Consider the following 20,437-nt stretch of genomic DNA (forward strand, 5'->3'; position numbering starts at 1 on the left):
TATTAAGATAGCGCATGAAGGAAGACAAAACAGATTTTTTTTTTATTTTCATGATATAGGCCTAAGAAATATCCTTGGCTAACAGGATGGGTTAAGATAAATATCATCTAGTCATCATCTTCTTGTGGGGTCTGTGTCACAAAATAATATTTTGATAGAAAAGCCGAGGAACATCTCTGTATAAAAAAATATAAGATAAGCAGATTTTTTTCAGCCTACCCAGTATTTACACCTTAGTTTCGCACTTGTGGTATTGTGTACGATGCAACCGAGAATTGAAATACAGTTCTATGATTGCATTTATTTAAAAATATGTAGAGAAATAATAAAACAAAAATTTAAAATCTTCACCTCTACCATGAATTTATGAAATTTTAACCATTACAATTTAATTTTAAAATTAAGAGTAAAAATGATAGGTGTACTTTTATATTTAAAGGCCTAATTTATTCTTCAACAATAAAATAAACTAATAATTAATTTTAAAATCACAACTAAAATGCTTAAATAAAATTAAACCAGTAAAAGTAATTTTACTCAATAAAGCATTCAATAGGGAAAGTTCAATGTCGGAATTTAATCTTGGCGAGAAACAGCCGACAAATTTTGTTTGTCACAGACAAAATATACGACACAGAACTCACAACTTTACTTCCTTCCCAATGAAATAATGAAATTAAACAGAAATGACAGAGAAACTAAAATGACAAATAAATTCGATGCGACAGTTTGGAAAAAAATTGTATTTTCGTGCCTGTATTCCTCTTATAATTATGTACCAATATGTGTATGTATTTAATGTTCAGGCGTCAACATTGAAGTTCTTCATGAAGCTTCAGAGATTCATAGGATATCGTAAACTGGAGTAAACTTGACCACAAATAAAGAAAAAAAAAAGATTTAAATCTTGGTATCATTGTTTTTTTTTTTTAATTTTTTTTTTAACTTTTACATCCTGATGGCAGATCAGCATTATCAAATGGCATTTCCTCCATTTTTATGGAACAGCCATACTACTGTGAGCTCTATACTAAACAGGAGGCACAAGTCAATGCTTTAAAAGCGTGACGCGAATGCTGAGCGCCTGAGCGTATTGCTGTCTCTTTCTGACATAGTGTTGTCCTTGTCTCTCTTGCATAGAATACTATCGTACACAATAACGGCATTTTTATTGCTTACTGCGCATATGCAACATCAACCTCGCGAAAGACTCATTGAAACACATTAGTTAGAAAGAGAGCAATACTCTCACCAACAGCCACGCTTTCAGACAGGAAAGAGCTTTGCAGTGGTGCCTCTAGTATAGTATATAGAGCTCACTGCTCGGTCCCCAGAGCCTCGTTTGTTAAAAACAGGTTGCACCACGGGAAGGTGAGGATGGGTTTTGAGTAGGAGAGGTTATGGAATGCACTTCACTACTCCTTGCAATCCCAATGTAAATGTAAATCCAGTTATTCTGCTGACATCTTCTGTAGATAGTTGATAGGGTAGTAATTGCTTTTGATTCTTTAGCGCTTATATATTTTTTTGTTAACAGTTATACATCAATCCAAGAAAGATTGAACTAAAATCTTATTGATTGGATTATAAGACTTATAAGAATCTAACAGATTTTCTTTTTAGTTCGGTATATCCAAATTTTGTTTCAGTTTCATGATTTCTTGAAAGAATCCATCCGTATATCCGTAAAGATATACATGCCACTTGTTCCATTTACTGCAGTTGAAGAACCTTATCAATTCTTCATAGGTCTGAATAACCTTTTCTTATAATTGAAGGGGTGAGAATGAGATAGTTCAAAGCCAAATCCCTCTCCCTCTGGCCTTTCTGATCTATGAGTAAATACTAAGTTGATAAAGAGGTGTTTACTGTTCATGCCATCGAGTTGTATGAGATAGTGGTGAATACACTGCATAGAAAGTGCTGAAAGTGTATCCTTACAAATACTGTGAAAGTGTTAAAAATTTGCACTGTATTTCTTACACACACTAAGCCACCGGCGTGACTCAGTCGGTTAAGGCGCTTGCCTGCCGGTCTGAAGTTGCGCTCGGGCGCGGGTTCGATCCCAGCTTGGACTGATTATTTGGTTGGATTTTTTCCGAGGTTTCCCCCAACCGTAAGGCAAATGCCAGGTAATCTATGGCGAATCCTCGGCCTCATCTCGCCAAATACCATCTCGCTATCATCAATCTCATCGACGCTAAATAACCTCGTAGTTGATACAGTGTCGTTAAATAACCAACTAAAATACACATACTGTATATAGGCTATATTACTTCACTCATTGCATTATCTCTTGTAACGTGACTTCACTCACAGACTAAACAGTAGATTGTATACTAACAACTAGAGCAATTAGAGCTACCAGCGCTCGTCTCTTGCATTCACGGGACGCAAATTAATAATCGCATTGAACTCTAAACCTTTAACACGCTCTCCTGTAAAATCTTGTCTGTGTTGTTCTAAATCTATTGCTAACCTGTAATATATTTTTCATACGTCAAAGTACGTTTATGACATGCAAAATAAACTTACATCTAAATAGGAGAGAAAATAACTGTATATTATTCAGAAGTAGTTTAGCTTAATTAACTTAGAATTGCTAGCGATGTATTGAAAAACAAAAAATATAAAATGTCTTAATGCAATGGATTGGATCATATTCATATTCATTTTATATGTTGAAGCTGTTGGTTCAAATCTGTTTCAACATGAGCAACTGAAATGACATTAAATATGTTTATGAATGAACATTCTTGCAATGATCTTGAAATACTTGTATGTAAATGTACTTCCACTAGGTGCTTTTTGCTCACAAGTGTATCAAGGCTGTGGTCGACGACGTGTTGTACAATGTCCTTCACAGCTAATGGAAACCAAACAGACGGGAAAATATTCCCAATCATAACTCTTCATGGCTAATTTAACCTAAATGCATGCACTTCGCCTCGATATTCCATCAATACAAAACTGATGTTGATTGAAAATCAGTGTTCAGCTTATATGCTTTCTCTTGACCTTGTCTATAAGCAAGTTTATTTAAAGACACATTAACTAAATATAAAAATGCATGATATATAGTTCAGTGTCACTTGCTTTCTTCTGATCTAGATACAGAGCGGGGAAAGAGTTCTAAGAAATTCCTTTCCTGATGCCATAAAATTTAAAATCTGGCTGACCTAGACTGACTTACCTAATTAAGAAATCTTAATTTCATCATTGTTTTGATATTAGTTCAGGGTGTAGGTTGCATTCCACCATGATTACGCCTTCCAAAATGAGGCTTGAATAAATTAAAAACTACATATTTTACTGTCCTACATATAATTTAGAATTGGTCAGTCTGGCTATCGTTTAAGACTTGAAGCAATTTTAAATTAAATTAACACATTACACCGACATTAAGAACATATTATTGGAAAAGAACGACTTTCCAAAAAGACGATCTTGTGGTGATGGCTATTTTTAAATTAAACTTTTAATTGATAACACCGGGAATTCAACATACAGAGATATCAGGTTTATAGATTTCACTAAGGCGTTTGACAAGGTTAACAGAAATAGATTATTAGATAGACTATATTCCTTCCACAACAAAGCATACAGAATACAAAGCTTATAAAACAAAATATACTTTATATAATTAAGTCGTGAATTGGAGAATGTCAACTTTATGTTGGCTGATTCCTGAACAAAATTAAAATTTTACAATTAAACCTACGAGAAAATATTGATACAAAATCACCATAGAAGTATACATTCTGATCAACAATTAATACTTAATAGCTCCCAGTGAAAACCACAACAAAACAATAGAGATTTGAAACACTGAATAGATATGCAAATCAAGCTTTCAGGTATAACTCCCTGTAAAGTTGATTTGAATAATTTCGAGGGAAAAATTGTTCCGGGGCCTGGTATCGAACCCGGGACCTTTGGTTTAACGTACCAACGCTCTACCAACTGAGATACCAGGGAACTCTACCAGACACCAGTCACACGGAGTTAGTGTGCACTCAATGTTGGTTGGTTGACGGTTGTCAGCCCACTTTGAGGTCTGTGGATAGAGAGGGAAAAATTGGATCGGTGTCTGGTAGAGTTCCCGGGTAGCTCAGTTGGTAGAGCGTTGGTACGTTAAACCAAAGGTCCCGGGTTCGATACCCGGCAACGGAACAATTTTTCCCTCGAAATTATTCAAATTATTCACTGAATAGATAATAAATTAACTTCTTAACGACAAATAGTTACTAGTCCTTCTTAAACCTGTTTCTTACTTTTTGCTGCAGAAATGATACTAGGAAGCTGGACTATTACACAACATAGTACCAGATACTTCAAAATTAACTTTTACTCGCAGCTCTCTCTTGATCAGATTTTCAGACAGTTTGTTTCTGTCATCTCTCAAGATGCGACCAAGTAAACTGAAAATTGAAGGGGTGAGAATGATATAGTCCTAAGCTATACAGACAAAATTTTACAGGACAGCGTGTTGAAGGTTTAGAGTCCAATGCTATTAGGTGCGGTATCCTAATTTCTTTGGCATATACTTATGTTGTTGAGTAATTTTTATAATATTTTAATAGCAGCTTTCCCATATGAAGGGTACAGGGAATAACGATCAAGGTCCATTTTAGAAAGTTTCGAAAAAAAAAAACGAATTTTAAAGTTTAAGCACTTAATACTTTGTTATGTGTGTATTTAATAGAAATTGACGTAGTGGAACGTCAAGAACGATGATTTCTTATTACTAGCTAGACCACATGATAGTACTTTTCCACTATAAGATAGCATTATTAACTCAATTTCGATTTTTGATGGACCTTGATCGTTTTTCCCGTGTACCCTTCATATGTGAAAGAAATGAACTCGCAAAAAAAGAAAATTGTTGTTAAAAGTGTGGCTTTGGACTATCTCACTCTCACCCCTTCAATTCTTTCAAAGAAGGTTGTAGATATTGGAACTGATGTTACAAATGATACTAATTTAAGTAATCACAGCATGTTGGCGATTTCTGACAAAACTGTAGTCTATTTTTCACCCATAGACTGTTCATGAAAAGCAAAATCTTCGTATACACTTTACGGAGTTCATCGTACAGTACCGGTACATCTTCATCCAGTTGGATATCCAACTTGTCTAGACAGCACGAAATATCAATTCCTGAATATTTCGGCGTCCAAAATGTTGCCTGGACCAAAAATCCTTTTCTTGCACTGTTCAGGCGAAACCTGGACGTTTGGCGACCCTTTACTGTATACATACAGTGATGCAACAGTTAAAATTCATTTTGTTTTGAAAATATCTCTCCAGGAATGTCTGTTCTTAGCATCAAACATAATACAGAGACAGTGAAACAGATTATTTCAACACGAAAAACAAATATTAAACCGACGGAAACTCAGTTGACCGCAACACTGATATAGTGCACAGTGCAACCTACTTTATATCAAGTAAATTAACCCTTTGTTTGTATTTCAGGAAGGCACAATCGGACACGATTTGGTAGTAAAGCCAGTGCCAGCCAGTGTTCGACAGCATCTGGATCGGCAGTCTAAAGCACATCGCAATGACAACGACGACGATGAAATGTTCCTGGATGAAGATGGAGAAGACATACAGGAAGATATTGCCGTTGAATCTGGCTTCCCTCTCAGAAGGTTACAACGCCCAAGTTCAAAGCCACAGCAGCACATAGTGTACAGGCGGAGTGCTCCACAGAATGAAGAGCTGGCATTCAGTGACTACGGTAAGATGAATATCACTACTCATTCCTCACATGTTAGTAGATGGCTTTTACGTTTCAGTAGCAAAACGATCCTGTAATATTCGTAATTAAAATTATTACAGAGCAGGTTTGCTCATAATGGTTTACGTTTCTTTCTATTTTAATATATTTTTAATATTCATTTAGTTTTTCAGATAAATTACGATTTAAATTTTAATTATTTATTAATTAAAAAATGTTTACCTACTATGCCAAAGAACCCGGTTCAATCCAAATAAGCTGAAGTGAAATGTTGGATACGTAGATCTACGCAAAGATAATATAAGAGGTGGTCCTCCAGCTTTGGGGTTTTAACTTAAACTATAAAAAAATAATGAATTCCATATGTTCAGTCAAGCAGAATGCACATCAGCCTAAGAAATAGTGGTTTTCTCTCTCTTCTACAAACAAGGCTCTCTCCTCTCCTTTCGAAACTGTGTCTAAACATAAGCTATTTTTAGGCTTCCACGGTAAATGTGATCAGAATTAGACTTGTGGGTATTTCACCGTGTCCTGAAACTTGACATTTCCATGGTTTTGGAACTAGTAGCCTAAATAGGTAAAGTTCTAGCATTAGGGAAAATAGGTAACTACCACCACCACTACTTCTACTCCACTACTTCCACTAATTCTACTCCACTACTGCCACTACTTCTCAACTACTGCAACTACTTCTACTCCACTACTGTCACTACTCCTACTCCACTACTGACACTACTTCTACTTTACTCCATTACTTCTACTCCACTACTACACTACTTCTGTTCCACTACTGCCACTAATTCTACTCCACTACTGACACTACTCCTACTCCACTACTGACACTACTTTTACTGAATTACTCCACTACTTTTACTCCACTACTGTCACTACTTTTACTCCACTACTGTCACTACTCCTACTCCACTACTGACACTACTTTTACTGAATTACTCCACTACTGTCACTACTCCTACTCCACTACTGCCACTACTCCTACTCCATTACTGACACTACTTTTACTTAACTACTCCAGTACTTCTACTCCACTACTACACTACTTCTGTTCCACTACTGCCACTACTTCTACTTTACTCCATTACTTCTACTCCACTACTACACTACTCCACTACTTCTGTTTCACTACTGCCACTAATTCTACTCCACTACTGACACTACTTTTACTTAACTACTCCATTACTTTTACTCCACTACTACACTACTTCATTACTTCTGTTCCACTACTGCCACTACTACTCCACTACTTCTACTCTAATACTGACATTACTTCTACTTAACTACTCCATTACTTCTACTCCACTACTACACTACTTCTGTTCCACTACTGCCACTACTACCCCACTACTGACACTACTTCTACTTTCCTCCATTACTTCTACTCCATTACTACACTACTTCTGTTCCACTACTGCCACTACTACTCCACTACTTCTACTCTAATACTGACATTACTTCTACTTTACTCCATTACTTCTACTCCACTACTACACTACTTCACTACTTCTGTTCCACTACTGCCACTACTACTCCACTACTGACACTACTTCTACTTTACTCCATTACTTCTACTCCACTACTACACTACTCCACTACTTCTGTTTCACTACTGCCACTAATTCTACTGACACTACTTCTACTGAATTACTCCACTACTTTTACTCCACTACTGTCACTACTCCTACTCCACTACTGACGCTACTTCTACTTAACTACTCCATTACTTTTACTCCAATACTATACTACTCCACTACTTCTGTTGCACTACTGCCACTACTACTCCACTACTTCTACTCTAATACTGACATTACTTCTACTTAACTACTCATTACTTCTACTCCACTACTACACTACCTCACTACTTCTGTTCCACTACTGCCACTACTACTCCACTACTGACACTACTTCTACTTAACTACTCCATTACTTCTACTCCACTACTACACTACTCCACTACTTCTGTTCCACTACTGCCACTAATTCTACTCCACTACTGCCACTATTTCTACTCCACTACTGCAACTATTTCTACTCCACTACTGCAACTATTTCTATTCCACTAGTGCCACTACTTCTACACCACTAATTCTATTTCACTACCACCACCACCACCACCACCACTACCACCAATACTACTACTCTGTTTTTCCAATACTGGTTGATAGGCTTATCGTTGTTTCAGGATGGTATCTTAAAATAAGGTATGACTCCCTTCTTTTCTTATTTGTCAGTTCATAATCACATCGATCATTTCACAAGTACTAAACAATCTCTGCAGTTGGAACCATTTCACGAGTAGTTTAATACGAGAATATAATTGTGGTATTTCATTCTTCTGCAAATGTAACAATATAAAACATGTCTCTGTTATTGTTATATCTACATCTCTTCTGTATGGTAAAGCAGCATTAAATAGAAGCAAGCAGAGCACCTGACTTTGTACTTCTCTTTTTTGCAGCATTTATGGAACCAGATCATCTATCAAAAAAGTTCCGAAATAAAAGATCGATAAACAAAAGAGAAGCTCCTTACGTCATCTATCCAGAAATTTTAGTCATTGTGGATTATGACGGATATAGGTAAGTTTTACATGCCATTACAACTAAATTAACAACAGTAGGTAGTAATACCGTATATGTGTATACTATATCGGCCCTATATTGATCTGAGCTACTATAAAAAGGAAGTTCAATATTCATGTGTTACAGTCTTCGATGTACTGTTCAATCAAATAAAGTTATTTGCTGAAATTTCAAGATTAAAAGGAATAATCGCACTCCCACTTGATAAAAGTTAAAATTGTTGATATGCATTTATTAACTGTAATGAAGTACACAGGAAAAATAAAATATGGAATTTGTGATTAATTGTTTTGTTTCACAGACTACATGGTGGAGACAATGTGCAAATCAAGCGGTACTTTGTTTCGTTCTGGAATGGAGTCGATCTAAGGTATAAATTATTAAAAGGCCCCAAAATTCGAATCAGTATAGCAGGAATAATCATTTCAAGGGTACGTATAACAAATTATCTATGATAATTACAATTACAATCTATTACAAAAAGTATTATAAGAAGTACGGTACTTGTTTGTTTTCATAAGTAATATAATATATTAGGGCCTATACTGATTATGTACTATAATACTGGCATACAGAATGTTACAACGTTTCAGGGAAGAAAGTACTGTAGGTGCTATAAGGAACGTATTTTGCTATTAAACTAGTGATCAGAAATCCTCCTTTCGCCGTTACAGCACGCAAAAGATCGCTCCTGATAGATAGGCAACGCATCGTGCACATAACACGAGTACGACTACTTTAGCTTGTCGCCGACTGTTTTCACGCTTTATTTGGGTTTTGTTTAATTTGAGAATTGGTTTATCGTGATTTTTGTAGTATTAAGCCTTCATTTATCTTACAGGTCTTTCACGACAGATTTTTAAGTGTGATTTTACACTTAAGAATTACATTTTCCACATTAGATGTTCAAAGTGGCGGTCACTTAAGTCATTGCAAAGTTGACAATAACGTGACATGTTTTGTTGAACTCTTGTGAAAACTTCCTTAACTCCTTCAATATCTAAGAAGGTGGCGTGAATCTTGGCTATCAGATCCTCCTCGAACTCCACGAGGGTCTTGTACATGAGACTCTTCACGTACCCCAACAGAAAGAAAGGTCAGGTGAACGTGGTGGCCATAGTAAGACCCCTTTATATGAATCCAGCGACCTCCAATGTTTGGAATACGTCGACCAGGGTACCTCTCTTCTTACAACCGGTGAGCAGCCCTCTCATTTCTTCCAACTTCCCCGTAAATCAGAAGCATATCCGTGTATTCAGCGAACTTCATTTCACTTCTGATTGCAATGAGAAATTACGTATGCGTTTTACTACAAATTGGTGCGCTATCAACTCAACATGTGAGTCGAGCGCTGACGAATCCACTTCCACCTCCTCCACAACCCCGCACACAATTCCAACAATGTTTATTTTCAGAGCAGTCTAAAATGGAGCAACGATTGGCCCAAAGTAAGGTCAAGCGTCCTAGTGACGTCAAATGATACATTTTGAATGTCGTGCACGATGGGTGGCCTACCCATCAGAAGCGATCATTTGCATGCTCAAGAGGAGAAAAGGGGAATTTTCGATAGAGGTTTATCAGCGAAATATGTTCCTTGTAGCACCTACTTTCTACCCTGAAACGTTGTAGTAAAATGAGTTCATTAACATTATGTATAGTAAGTACAGGACTTCCAATCTCGAACGCTTCCGCTCTCCTGGAAACTCCATACGGGAAAGTCCATTCCCAACATCTAGTAATAATGCAATCTCATTTGAGTGATCGGCTGTTCTTACTGCAGTCCATTATATCTCAGCTAGAGCTAATCTTTGAAACATACAGGGCTATTACAAAGTGGAATAGTCCATGTTAATAGTGAATACTCATCCTATTGTATCGTGAGTGTAGATTTAAATTTGTGGGAAAATTTCTTGTTGTAAATGTCTCAAGCAAGTCAATGATAAACAGAATTTATAATAAGTTTTACACTACTGGATCGCGGTTGGATAAGAAAGAAAACAGGAGAGAAACGGTCTTAATATAAGAGAAATTGTACGAAACTGGATCATTAGAAAGAAAACCAAGAAAATCTCTCTATCATCTAGCACCACAGTGTCCAGTTTAACATGGACCCGCACATGGAGCAAGAAAATCAATGAAATTGCGACTGTGTGAGATTTCGGTGACTCAAAGACCAAATAATGCCCATAGTAACGCTAGAATTTAGTTTTCTAATTCGTTGTACCTACTTGAGGGGAATTGTCAATCCAGAACTGATAATTTTTTTTACTTACTATTACACTTTTACAACGTCATACTACTTTCAACCAATCATGGCTGCTTATCGCACAATTTTATCGCATCCTTAGCATTTGTTCAATTTTATCGCTTCTCTAGCATTTGTTTTTATCACTCCCTAGCATTTGTTTCTTTGTTTGCCAACATTTCAAACTGCAAATTCTTTACGGTACTATAAAACATGCTTTGCGACCGTCGTTTGTTTACAGCATAGACAGTCAACTGAAAATGGCGGCTCCGTTCAGACATTTTGGTGAAGCTAACATTAGTGAAATAGAATTTTAGTAAGTCAATTAATATTTTATTGTATTAGAGTATTTTATTTCTTCTAATCTTTATATACTATCTTCTAATCGTGTAATAGTCAATTAAATCCCACTCGAGTTTTGATTTTCTCTAGATAAATCAAGACCTCTAGTGAGATTACTGTTGAAAAAGCGTGGCTACATTTACCGGGATATGTACATTTCCAAAACAATCGTTACTGGAGTTAGAAAGTACATAATTTACATGAGCACCTATTACGTAACATTCGTAATATTCTTTCTGAACATTACAGAAGAGAATAATTGGGTCCAGTGCCTAACAATTTATTGAAACAATGCGAAGTTTCTCTACGAACAGATGGACGTCATTTCGAGCACTTGTTGGGTAATTTAAGATAAGATTAAACACTGTGATAGCAATTAATTACATTCTTAATCTTGCTAGTTTAATCATAGAACTGAAGAAGAGACTGCTTATAGTAACAGCGGATCCTGTTATGGTTAGCGAAAAACTAGCAAGAGACTTGGAAATGACCAGTACGTCTTGTGGACGATCGAGATTGGAAACCCTCTAGTTGTATCATATTATAAATTATACTAATTATTATAATAAATAAAATATTTTCTCTTTGGGTTGCCTGTCAAAAAAATTAATTGTTTTATGCAATATTGACAGCTTATTTTGTAAGAATTTCTATGTCAAATATATGCCTACTTGATTTAAAAATTAAACAATAAATGAATCACAGATGAACTATTAAGTTGTTTAAATTAATAAATAGCGACTTCGCTGTGCTAACATTTTAAAATAATGATGTTATGCGGATGACGTGAATATGTTAGGAGAAAATCCACAAACTATTAGGGAAAATACGAAAATTTTACTTGAAAGCGATAGGTTTGGAAGTAAATCCCAAAAAGACAAAGTATATAATGATGTCTCGTGACCAGAATATTGTACGAAATGGAACTATAAAAATTGGAGATTTATCCTTCGAAGAAGTAGAAAAATTAAAATATCTTGGAGCAACAGTAACAAATATATATTACACTCGGGAGGAAATTAAACGCAGAATAAATATGGGAAATGTCTGTTATTATTCGGTTGAGAAGCTTTCGTCATCTAGTCTGGTGTCAAAAAAACTTGGAAGTTATAATTTATAAAACAGTTATATTACCGGTTGTTCTTTATGGTTGTGAAACTTGGACTCTCACTTTGAGAGAGGAAAATATGTTAAGGGTGTTTGAGAATAAGGTGCTTAGGAAAATATTTGGGGCTAAGAGGGATGAAGTTACAGGAGAATGGAGAAAGTTACACAAAACAGAACTGCACGCATTGTATTCTTCACCTGACATAATTAGGAACATTAAATCCAGACGTTTGAGATGGGCAGGGCATGTAGCACGTATGTAACTTTCAGATTTTTTGACAGCAGACTGGATGATAAAAGCTTCTCAACCGAATAATAACACGCATTTCCCATATTTATTCCGTGTTTAATTTCCTCCCGAGTATCGTTTATATTTGTTACTGTTGATCCAAGATATTTGAACTTCTCCACTTCTTCAAAAGATAAATTTCCAATTTTTATATTTCCATTTCGTACAATATTCTCGTCACGAGACATAATCATATACTTTGTCTTTTCGGGATTTACTTCCAAACCTATCTCTTTACTTGCTTCCAGTAAAATTCCCGTGTTTTCCCTAATTTTTTTCATATATTTAAACAAAAAAGGGAAGTATACGAATTGAGACACTGTGTTTATTGATACAGGGGCGTGATGCAACACCGTATCTAGAGCGAAATCGAGTGGGTCGGGATGCCATTGACTCGGCAGCAGCCCTCACTGACATGGGGAAGTACTTGTTCAGAGAGAGGAGGCTTCCAGTCTACGACATCGCTGTGGCAGTTACTAAGTAAGATCAGTTGTTACTCCACCTTGTCCAAAACACTTTGTTTTCAGGCAGAATTGCATTATCTGTGTCTTTATAAGCGTGCACAAGCTAATTCGGTAAGTATAGATTCCAATGCTATGAAATGTGCGAGTTTCAACACTAACAAAAATATTCTGGTACTTTTAACCAACCATTATTATCACACAAAATGTAATTCTGAACCAGCATCAACATATTAAAACTAAGGTACCGTATTTTCTCGAATACACCGGCACTTTTTTTTTTCCGAAATATACAAGTAAAAAATACGGGTGCGCGATTTATTCCAAATGAAGTTGACAACACTGCCCAATTTCCCTTATGCGCAACTCTTAAGGTGGTAGAGCATGCCATTAACTTCCCAAGTGGGTATTTCAATTGTTAACATTGTTCAAATGGCGCTTGGTTTAGCAGTACATGTGTGAGAATCAAGTACAAGCGTGATAAAAGTATAGTTTGTACGTTTTATATTTTCAATTCTAGAAAGCAGTACCACTAAAGGTATGGGATTGAGATTCTTTACCTACAGCAAAAAACTTTAAATTATCAAACAAGCCGAGGAACATGAAAAACATTAGACATATGCTAATATAAGTTTGAAATGCGTTCTTTTGCAGGATAAAATGTATTTGTTAACAGAACTGTATTTATGTTCAATTGTTTTAATTTGTCTTGAATACATTTGTTGAAAGTTTTGTTTTTGTAATTTGTGTTTGTTATATTTTTTTATTTATTTTTTTTCCTTTCAAAAGTAGAGTGCGCGATTTATTCGAGAGCGCGGAGTATTCGAGAAAATACGGTATTTATTATCAATTAGTTATGACTCGTGGTAATTATTTGTATTCTAAATACCAGTATCTAAGAAATTTGTAAACAAAATGGTAATTTAGTAACAACTTTTCGAAACATAAAAACAAAACGTTACTAGCTCTTTTAGCATCTGAAATTGATTCTATTTGCCCAAAAAAAAAAAAAAAAAAAAAAAAAAAAAAAAAAAAAAAAAAAAGTGCTCATACCGGGAGTTTTAAACTATTCAAATAAACTTTGAACAATCAATATCTAAGTCATTTTTGTGGCATTTTCGTCATAGAAAACTAATTCTGTTCTCACAAATTGTTATCATGACTCAGCAAACAGGTATTCATATGTAATAATAATTCACTCCCATTAAAACTCTACAAATCAATTTTATGAAAACAAAATTAGAACAAGAACGTGTATAGTTTTCTAATAAATTTCGGAAGATTTCTAATGCTTGCACCACAGTCACTCACTGACTGTTTTATAAATCTTATAAATTTACTCATTTTCCCAGTGTAGTCTAAATTAAAAAAAAAATCTATCTTTTCTCTTAAATCAAAAGATTATTAAAACTCGTGAAAAATGCTTACACAGTAACAAGCACCTAATATATTTTTGAGAGCAAATAAATACAGTCATAAAAGTAATAACAATCAAGGAGAAATTTAGGTGCTGACAAATTTATTAAAACAAGACAAAATATGAGTGCATATACAGTAAAAATCGTTAATGCACTTTCGCTTATAACGCCATGTCGTTTATTACGCTCTTTTTATACTGTCCCTGAACATAATCCTGCATAATTTTACCCTCTTGTAACATTTCTAAACCCTGCTTGTAGCGCTTTTTTCGAATCGGAAATGAATAAAAATTTCCGTATAAATTTCGGAACATAGTTTTAAAAGCATGGTGAAAAAAAATGTTGCTGTGACTGTACTGAAATTATTGCACCTTGAGTACAAAAAAAAAAATCACACTCTACCTGAAAAAACCCTCTGGTCAGCACTGAAGGAAGTTGTATTTACCATTACTTTCCTTTGTATGAAAGGATTTTAACCCTTGCGGTCCTTTTTTCCGAATCGAATATTCCGAATGTTCCTACTTTCCGAAAACAAATTTTCCGATTCTGTTTTTCCGAATGTACATAATATATTCCGAAACCCGATTTTCCGAATCGTGTCGCCTGGATACATATCATACATAAATACAGTAAAGAGTTGTTGCCATGTTACAGTCGGCATACAAAATTCTAGTGCAGCACAAAAAATTTTCTCACTGTGTTTTTAGATGTAAATCAGATCAGGAAGGAGAGTAATGAAACTCTTACTGAACGGGTACATTATAAAAGCAAATCGGATGACGGTGACAAAATCTACTGGGAGTGTAGAAGGATGAAGAAGGGTGAAGGGCCATTACTGTTGGATTTCCATGTTAGGTTCTGAAGGGCTGCGAAGAATCACCCCACTCACATCCGTTGAATCGTCAGGAGGCAGAAACTGAACGTTTAGCGCGTGAACAACCTCATCTAAAACGATTCAGAATAAGCATAGGACCAACAATCTAAGTGAAAGCTTCCACAACAGGTTTCAACAAGTGGTTGGAAGACGCCATCCTGACTTTGGTTCTGACTTTTATTCTGCTCTGTCAGAATTGCAAAAAGAACAGAGAGATTGTGAAGTTATGGTAAATGAATTCCGAATGGGTCGACAAGTCAAAGCACTGCCGAGGAATAAATGGTTGACTGTCCAGAAGAGGATAAAACAATAGCTATGGAGTACATGGTTTACAAGGAAGGACATTGGTTGCATTACCTTCGTCGTCTAGGCCATAACTTTACTTTATGAACCTTTACTGGTACTGCTACTGCTACTGTTACTGTGAACTCATTTCCTTTTCAATTTTCTTTCAATAAATCATAGTTTACAAGATATGTTGTTTGGTGTTTTATTAAATTATTTCGAAATTTCGGAATTAATGGCATTCGGATAAAATAAACTTAGGAAAATGTGTCTTAGGAAAACTTGACATAGGAACTTTCAGCCTTCGGAAAAAAATACTTTTCGGAAAAATAGTTTCGAAAAAATAACCCGTAACCGATTTTAACACTTAATCGTCTCCCTACATTCCTGTACTTCCTGTAAAATTTAGTCATTCTTTGAATTCTGTGGAGTGTGCAGTAATTGTATATGGTCTGCTTGAAAGCTGTTTGTAACTTAAAAATGGTACTGTATATTCAATTATAAACCTCTGTGAAAGAAGGAAGGAAGGAAGGAAGGCAGTAAGTAAGATGTCCAAAATAACGATGGAATGATTCTTTAAAATACTCAATCATTTCATGATCGAAATAGGTATATGTTTTAACTGTGTTGTTATAATGGTGGTGGAAAATATTCAGTCCAATTTAAATCGAACAGAAGTTGTTGTTTTCATCTATATTGTGTCTGTTTTATTTCTTTAATATTAAGCGGCACATACTCCTGCAGCTGTGTTATGAGTTCCGTTACGTGTCCCATGCTGTGTAGGCCGACTAAAATCAAGGTCTGAGATAATAATAAGGTAACGATACTTTTCCTGCTGAGTTTGGCAGTGGTCAGTCTGAGCAAGAATTTATTTTGTGGTGATCATATCACTGGAATGGATGTTTCTAGGATTACTAGATAACAGTGAGTATTTATGTCTCTCTTGTACTCACTAACTCTACCATACATGTGCAAAAAAGTGGAGAGTTTTTAGATGTCTTAAGGTACGTACACATTAAAGCGACGATAAACGATAAAAGAAGCAGCAATACTAGTTCAGAGAGAATTGAAGTATGCATTGTCATTGAGGTGTGCATATTTGAGTAACAATAAAAGCTAAGATACACGATAAAAGGGATGAAAAAAAAATTCCATTTCCTTCGCTCTTGTTGTTCATATGATCTCTGATTAGGATAATATTAATCTGTATAATGACCGGTGGTTATCAATATATCCGACTATTAATCGATTTATTATTTCGGCATATTAAATTAATTATCATGGATATTGACAAATTGATCAATTGTGTAAGCCTATTTATTCCTGATAAGTTATGTGATCACAAGAACCAATCATATCACAATGAATTTACACTAGCCTTGGGATGAGAAGCGGATTCAATTTGATATATATTTAAGTTATATTAACCTTCAACCTAGCAGCTGATATTTTCTATATATCTTCTTTCATTAAGTGGATGTGTCAAAAAATCTGAAAGTTAGAATTTATAAAACAGTTATATTACCAGTTGTTCTTTATGGCTGTGAAACTTGGACTCTCACTTTGAGAGAGGAACATAGGTTAAGGGTGTTTGAGAATAAAGTGCTTAGGAAAATATTTGGGGCTAAGAGAGATGAAGTTACAGGAGAATGGAGAAAGTTACACAACACAGAACTGCACGCATTATATTCTTTTTTTTTTAGTGGGTTATTTTACGACGCTTTATCAACAGCTTAGGTTATTTAGCGTCTGAATGAGATGAAGGTGATAATGCCGGTGAAATGAGTCCGTGGTCCAACACCGAAAGTTACCCAGCATTTGCTCATATTGGGTTGAGGGAAAACCCCAGAAAAAACCTCAACCAGGTAACTTGCCCCGACCAGGAATCGAACCCGGGCCACATAGTTTCGCGGCCAGACGCGCTAACCGTTACTCCACAGGTGTGGACGCATTGTATTCTTCACCTGACATAATTAGGAACATTAAATCCAGACGTTTGAGATGGGCAGGGCATGTAGCATGTATGGACGAATCCAGAAATGCATATAGAGTGTTAGTTGGGAGGCCGGAGGGAAAAAGACCTTTAGGGAGGCCGAGACGAAGATGGGAAGATAATATTAAAATGGATTTAAGGGAGGTGGGATATGATGATAGAGAATGGATTAATCTTGCTCAGGATAGGGACCAATGGCGAGCTTATGTGAGGGCGGCAATGAACCTCCGGGTTCCTTAAAAGCCAGTAAGTAAGTATAGAATATCTTCTACTGATAAATCAAAATGTTTGCATCCCGCGTCCTTATTGCTTCGATATGAACACTTGATTCTTTGATAATACCAAAGCGTTGCTAGGTCGTTTCTTTTATCATTCACTGTTGCTGCAATGTGTACGTACTCTTAGAGTGCATGGTATGGTAGAAAATTTAGAGACTGGAAGTGTACAAAAATCATGTGACGAGTGACTGTTCAAGAGATTATTTTGGGGCCATCTTGCTGGCCACATTATGGAAACTGGTAGTGCAGTTACAGACAGTAAAAGTGCAGCTTAGTAATAAGAAAATAAAATAGACATCCACTGTTCATAGTGCTGACAGTAGTTCAACATTTTTGTCAGTCATACTGGGTCTTAAAATAAGGATATTTTGTGGTACCTGATCTACAGTAAAATTTGCTTCCTGTTTAGGTATGACATGTGTCGGCGTAGAAAAGGAGGTCGTTGTACGAAGGGAACGGCTGGTATGTGAAATCACGCCCGATCACCAGTCAAGCTTGTGTACATAATAGTCCATTGTACAAATCCCTGACCCATTACTTACAGGAGACGTGAGGGTGGTGATGGGACATTAATACCACGTGTATGACATGGTTGTGGCTAGTGATAGCGACTGATTGTGCTGATGCCTGTTTCATGATGCCAGATCTAGCAGCAGAAGTACAGCTTACGCATGCATAGTCTACAGTTCATCATGTGTTAAGGAACATTCATTACTGTTGTGCAAACTTTACCCCATAGCGAGCAATGCAGGATGAAACAACTATTTATACAGAATTTATTTCATTACAGCTCATATGAGGAAAGATTAGCCTTTTGATTGCCAGTGAGATAACATATTTGATATATAACATGAAAATGTAGAGACGTCCACAATAAAACAGATATAACTCGTTAATCAGGATCAGGATCAGGCTGTGTAACAGGAATTAAGGGGAGAGGATGGTATTTTATAAAACTTTTTTCCTATCTGGTGTAAAATATTAATTTTTTGTATGTAGAGAGCTCATAGCTGTAGCAACTCAACCAAAAATAAATATTTTGAAAAAAAAAAAAGTTATTTGGGAGCCCAGATTTGAAAAAAAATATACCCAATGCAGGATTTTACTAAAACCGATATATCTAAACCATTTTTAAAGGTAGATTCATCCAGTTTCTTGCAATGTACTTGCAAAAGCATGCTCTACAAACTGTCTGTAACAGAATTTTTATATTTGTCCCTACGTTTGTAAAATAAACAATTAAAATTTAACAACACTTTTCTGATTTCCTTTCTTGCAAACAAACGGACGTAGTTTCAAAATGAAATCAATTAACAAAGTTCTGTTACAGAGAAAAGTTTCCTAATAGTCTAAAGAATGTGCGTTCTAAATTTCATGCATGTATCTTTAATAGTTCAGAAATTATATCCATTTTTGTCTGGCAATGTAGCAAGAAATTAAAGTTACCATAAACCGATAAAAGGGGGTGAGTGATTTAAAAATCCATAGTGCAGGAAGTCTAAAAATGGCGTCTCAACATCCGATAAGGGCACAGATACCCACGAAATGTTATGCAATGCATTCCACATATATCAAAGGGTATTTTAAAGAAAAAATCTTTTTTTGAAAATTCAATTTACCGAAAACAACAATAAAAGGGCGCGTGTGATTTAAAACTCCATAACGCAGGAAGTTTAAAAATGGCGTCTCAACATCTAATAAGGGCACAAATACTCACAAAATATTATGCTATGCATTTCACACATAGTCTAACACAGGGTATTTTAAAGAATTTTTTTTTTTTAATTTACTCATCTTTCACCAAAAAATACCGCCCTCTCCCCTTAAAAGAAATTAAATAACTACATCATATTTACTACAAACTCCCACCAAATAAGTGATAATATGTCATGAATTAGAGAAATTATACACGAAAATAAATATTTTATTTTATAACACTAACAGTTAGTTGCTGAACTTCTTCAGTGAGTGAAGTTTATATCCCTGTACTTTTTAGTTGGTTATTTAACAACGCTACATCAAGTACTAGGCTATTTAGCATCGATGGAATTGGTAATAGTGAAATTTGCCATAGGAATACCTGATATCTGACTTACAGTTGGTGAAAACCGAGAGAGAAAAACAGAAATAGGTAATCAGACCAAGTGGGAATCGATTCTATGCCTGAGCGATAATCTGAAATCAGTAGACATTTAGCTATGCTGGTGGGTTGCTTTTGTTGTAGTAGATTACATTTTGGAACTGACCTGTATTAGTGACATCACTAATCATTTTTAAATTACTTCATTCTAATTTACAACGTAAAATTTGTTATTTACAAAAACAGTTTTAACTGGTATAAATTATTTACAATTTCTACCTGAATTTTATTTTCTTAAACATTTAATATTCTGTTATTTTTCCGAAATATGAATTTTTATAGTACTTATAACCAGTGTTGTCATGGTAATTTTTCTCTTGGCTATACGCCTCACCATTGTTTTCTCCCTTGAAATATATTTTACTCTCCTCTCTCTATCTCTCCAACTGTCATTTAATGATTTTTTAATATTAAAGAAGAAGTAAAGAAATTTACATTTTAATTGTACAACAAACTTGATTTAAAGAATACACCATGTAGAACTACCGTAGATGCACACTTGTCTTGATAAATCTTGGAATGTGTATTTGAAGCATTTCTTGTTTTTCAACCATTATTTTATATAATTCTGGATTCCAGTGCTGCAGAGGTGGACATTTTTTTATGAACATCAAAAAATACATTAGGAACAGCAAGAGATGATCTAAAATCTGTACAGATCT

General features: G+C 35.3%; 1 protein-coding gene across 3 annotated transcripts in view; it reads left to right on the forward strand.

Moving 5' to 3' along the window:
- The window catches only part of sona (sol narae), a 516,598-nt gene that overhangs the window by 457,706 nt on the left and 38,455 nt on the right, over positions 1–20,437 (forward strand). For 2 of the 3 annotated variants that reach the window (XM_069820352.1, XM_069820354.1), the window contains exons 6-9: positions 5,479–5,746; positions 8,220–8,340; positions 8,645–8,774; positions 12,664–12,806. In XM_069820352.1, coding sequence (XP_069676453.1) covers positions 5,479–5,746; positions 8,220–8,340; positions 8,645–8,774; positions 12,664–12,806 — 662 coding nt within the window. Of the gene's footprint in view, positions 1–5,478; positions 5,747–8,219; positions 8,341–8,644; positions 8,775–12,663; positions 12,807–18,044; positions 18,098–20,437 lie in introns of all 3 variants that reach the window. The other variant, XM_069820353.1, reaches the window with a different exon arrangement.

The sequence above is a fragment of the Periplaneta americana genome, chromosome 3 (assembly GCF_040183065.1).
Source record: "Periplaneta americana isolate PAMFEO1 chromosome 3, P.americana_PAMFEO1_priV1, whole genome shotgun sequence".
Classification (NCBI taxonomy): domain Eukaryota; kingdom Metazoa; phylum Arthropoda; class Insecta; order Blattodea; family Blattidae; genus Periplaneta; species Periplaneta americana.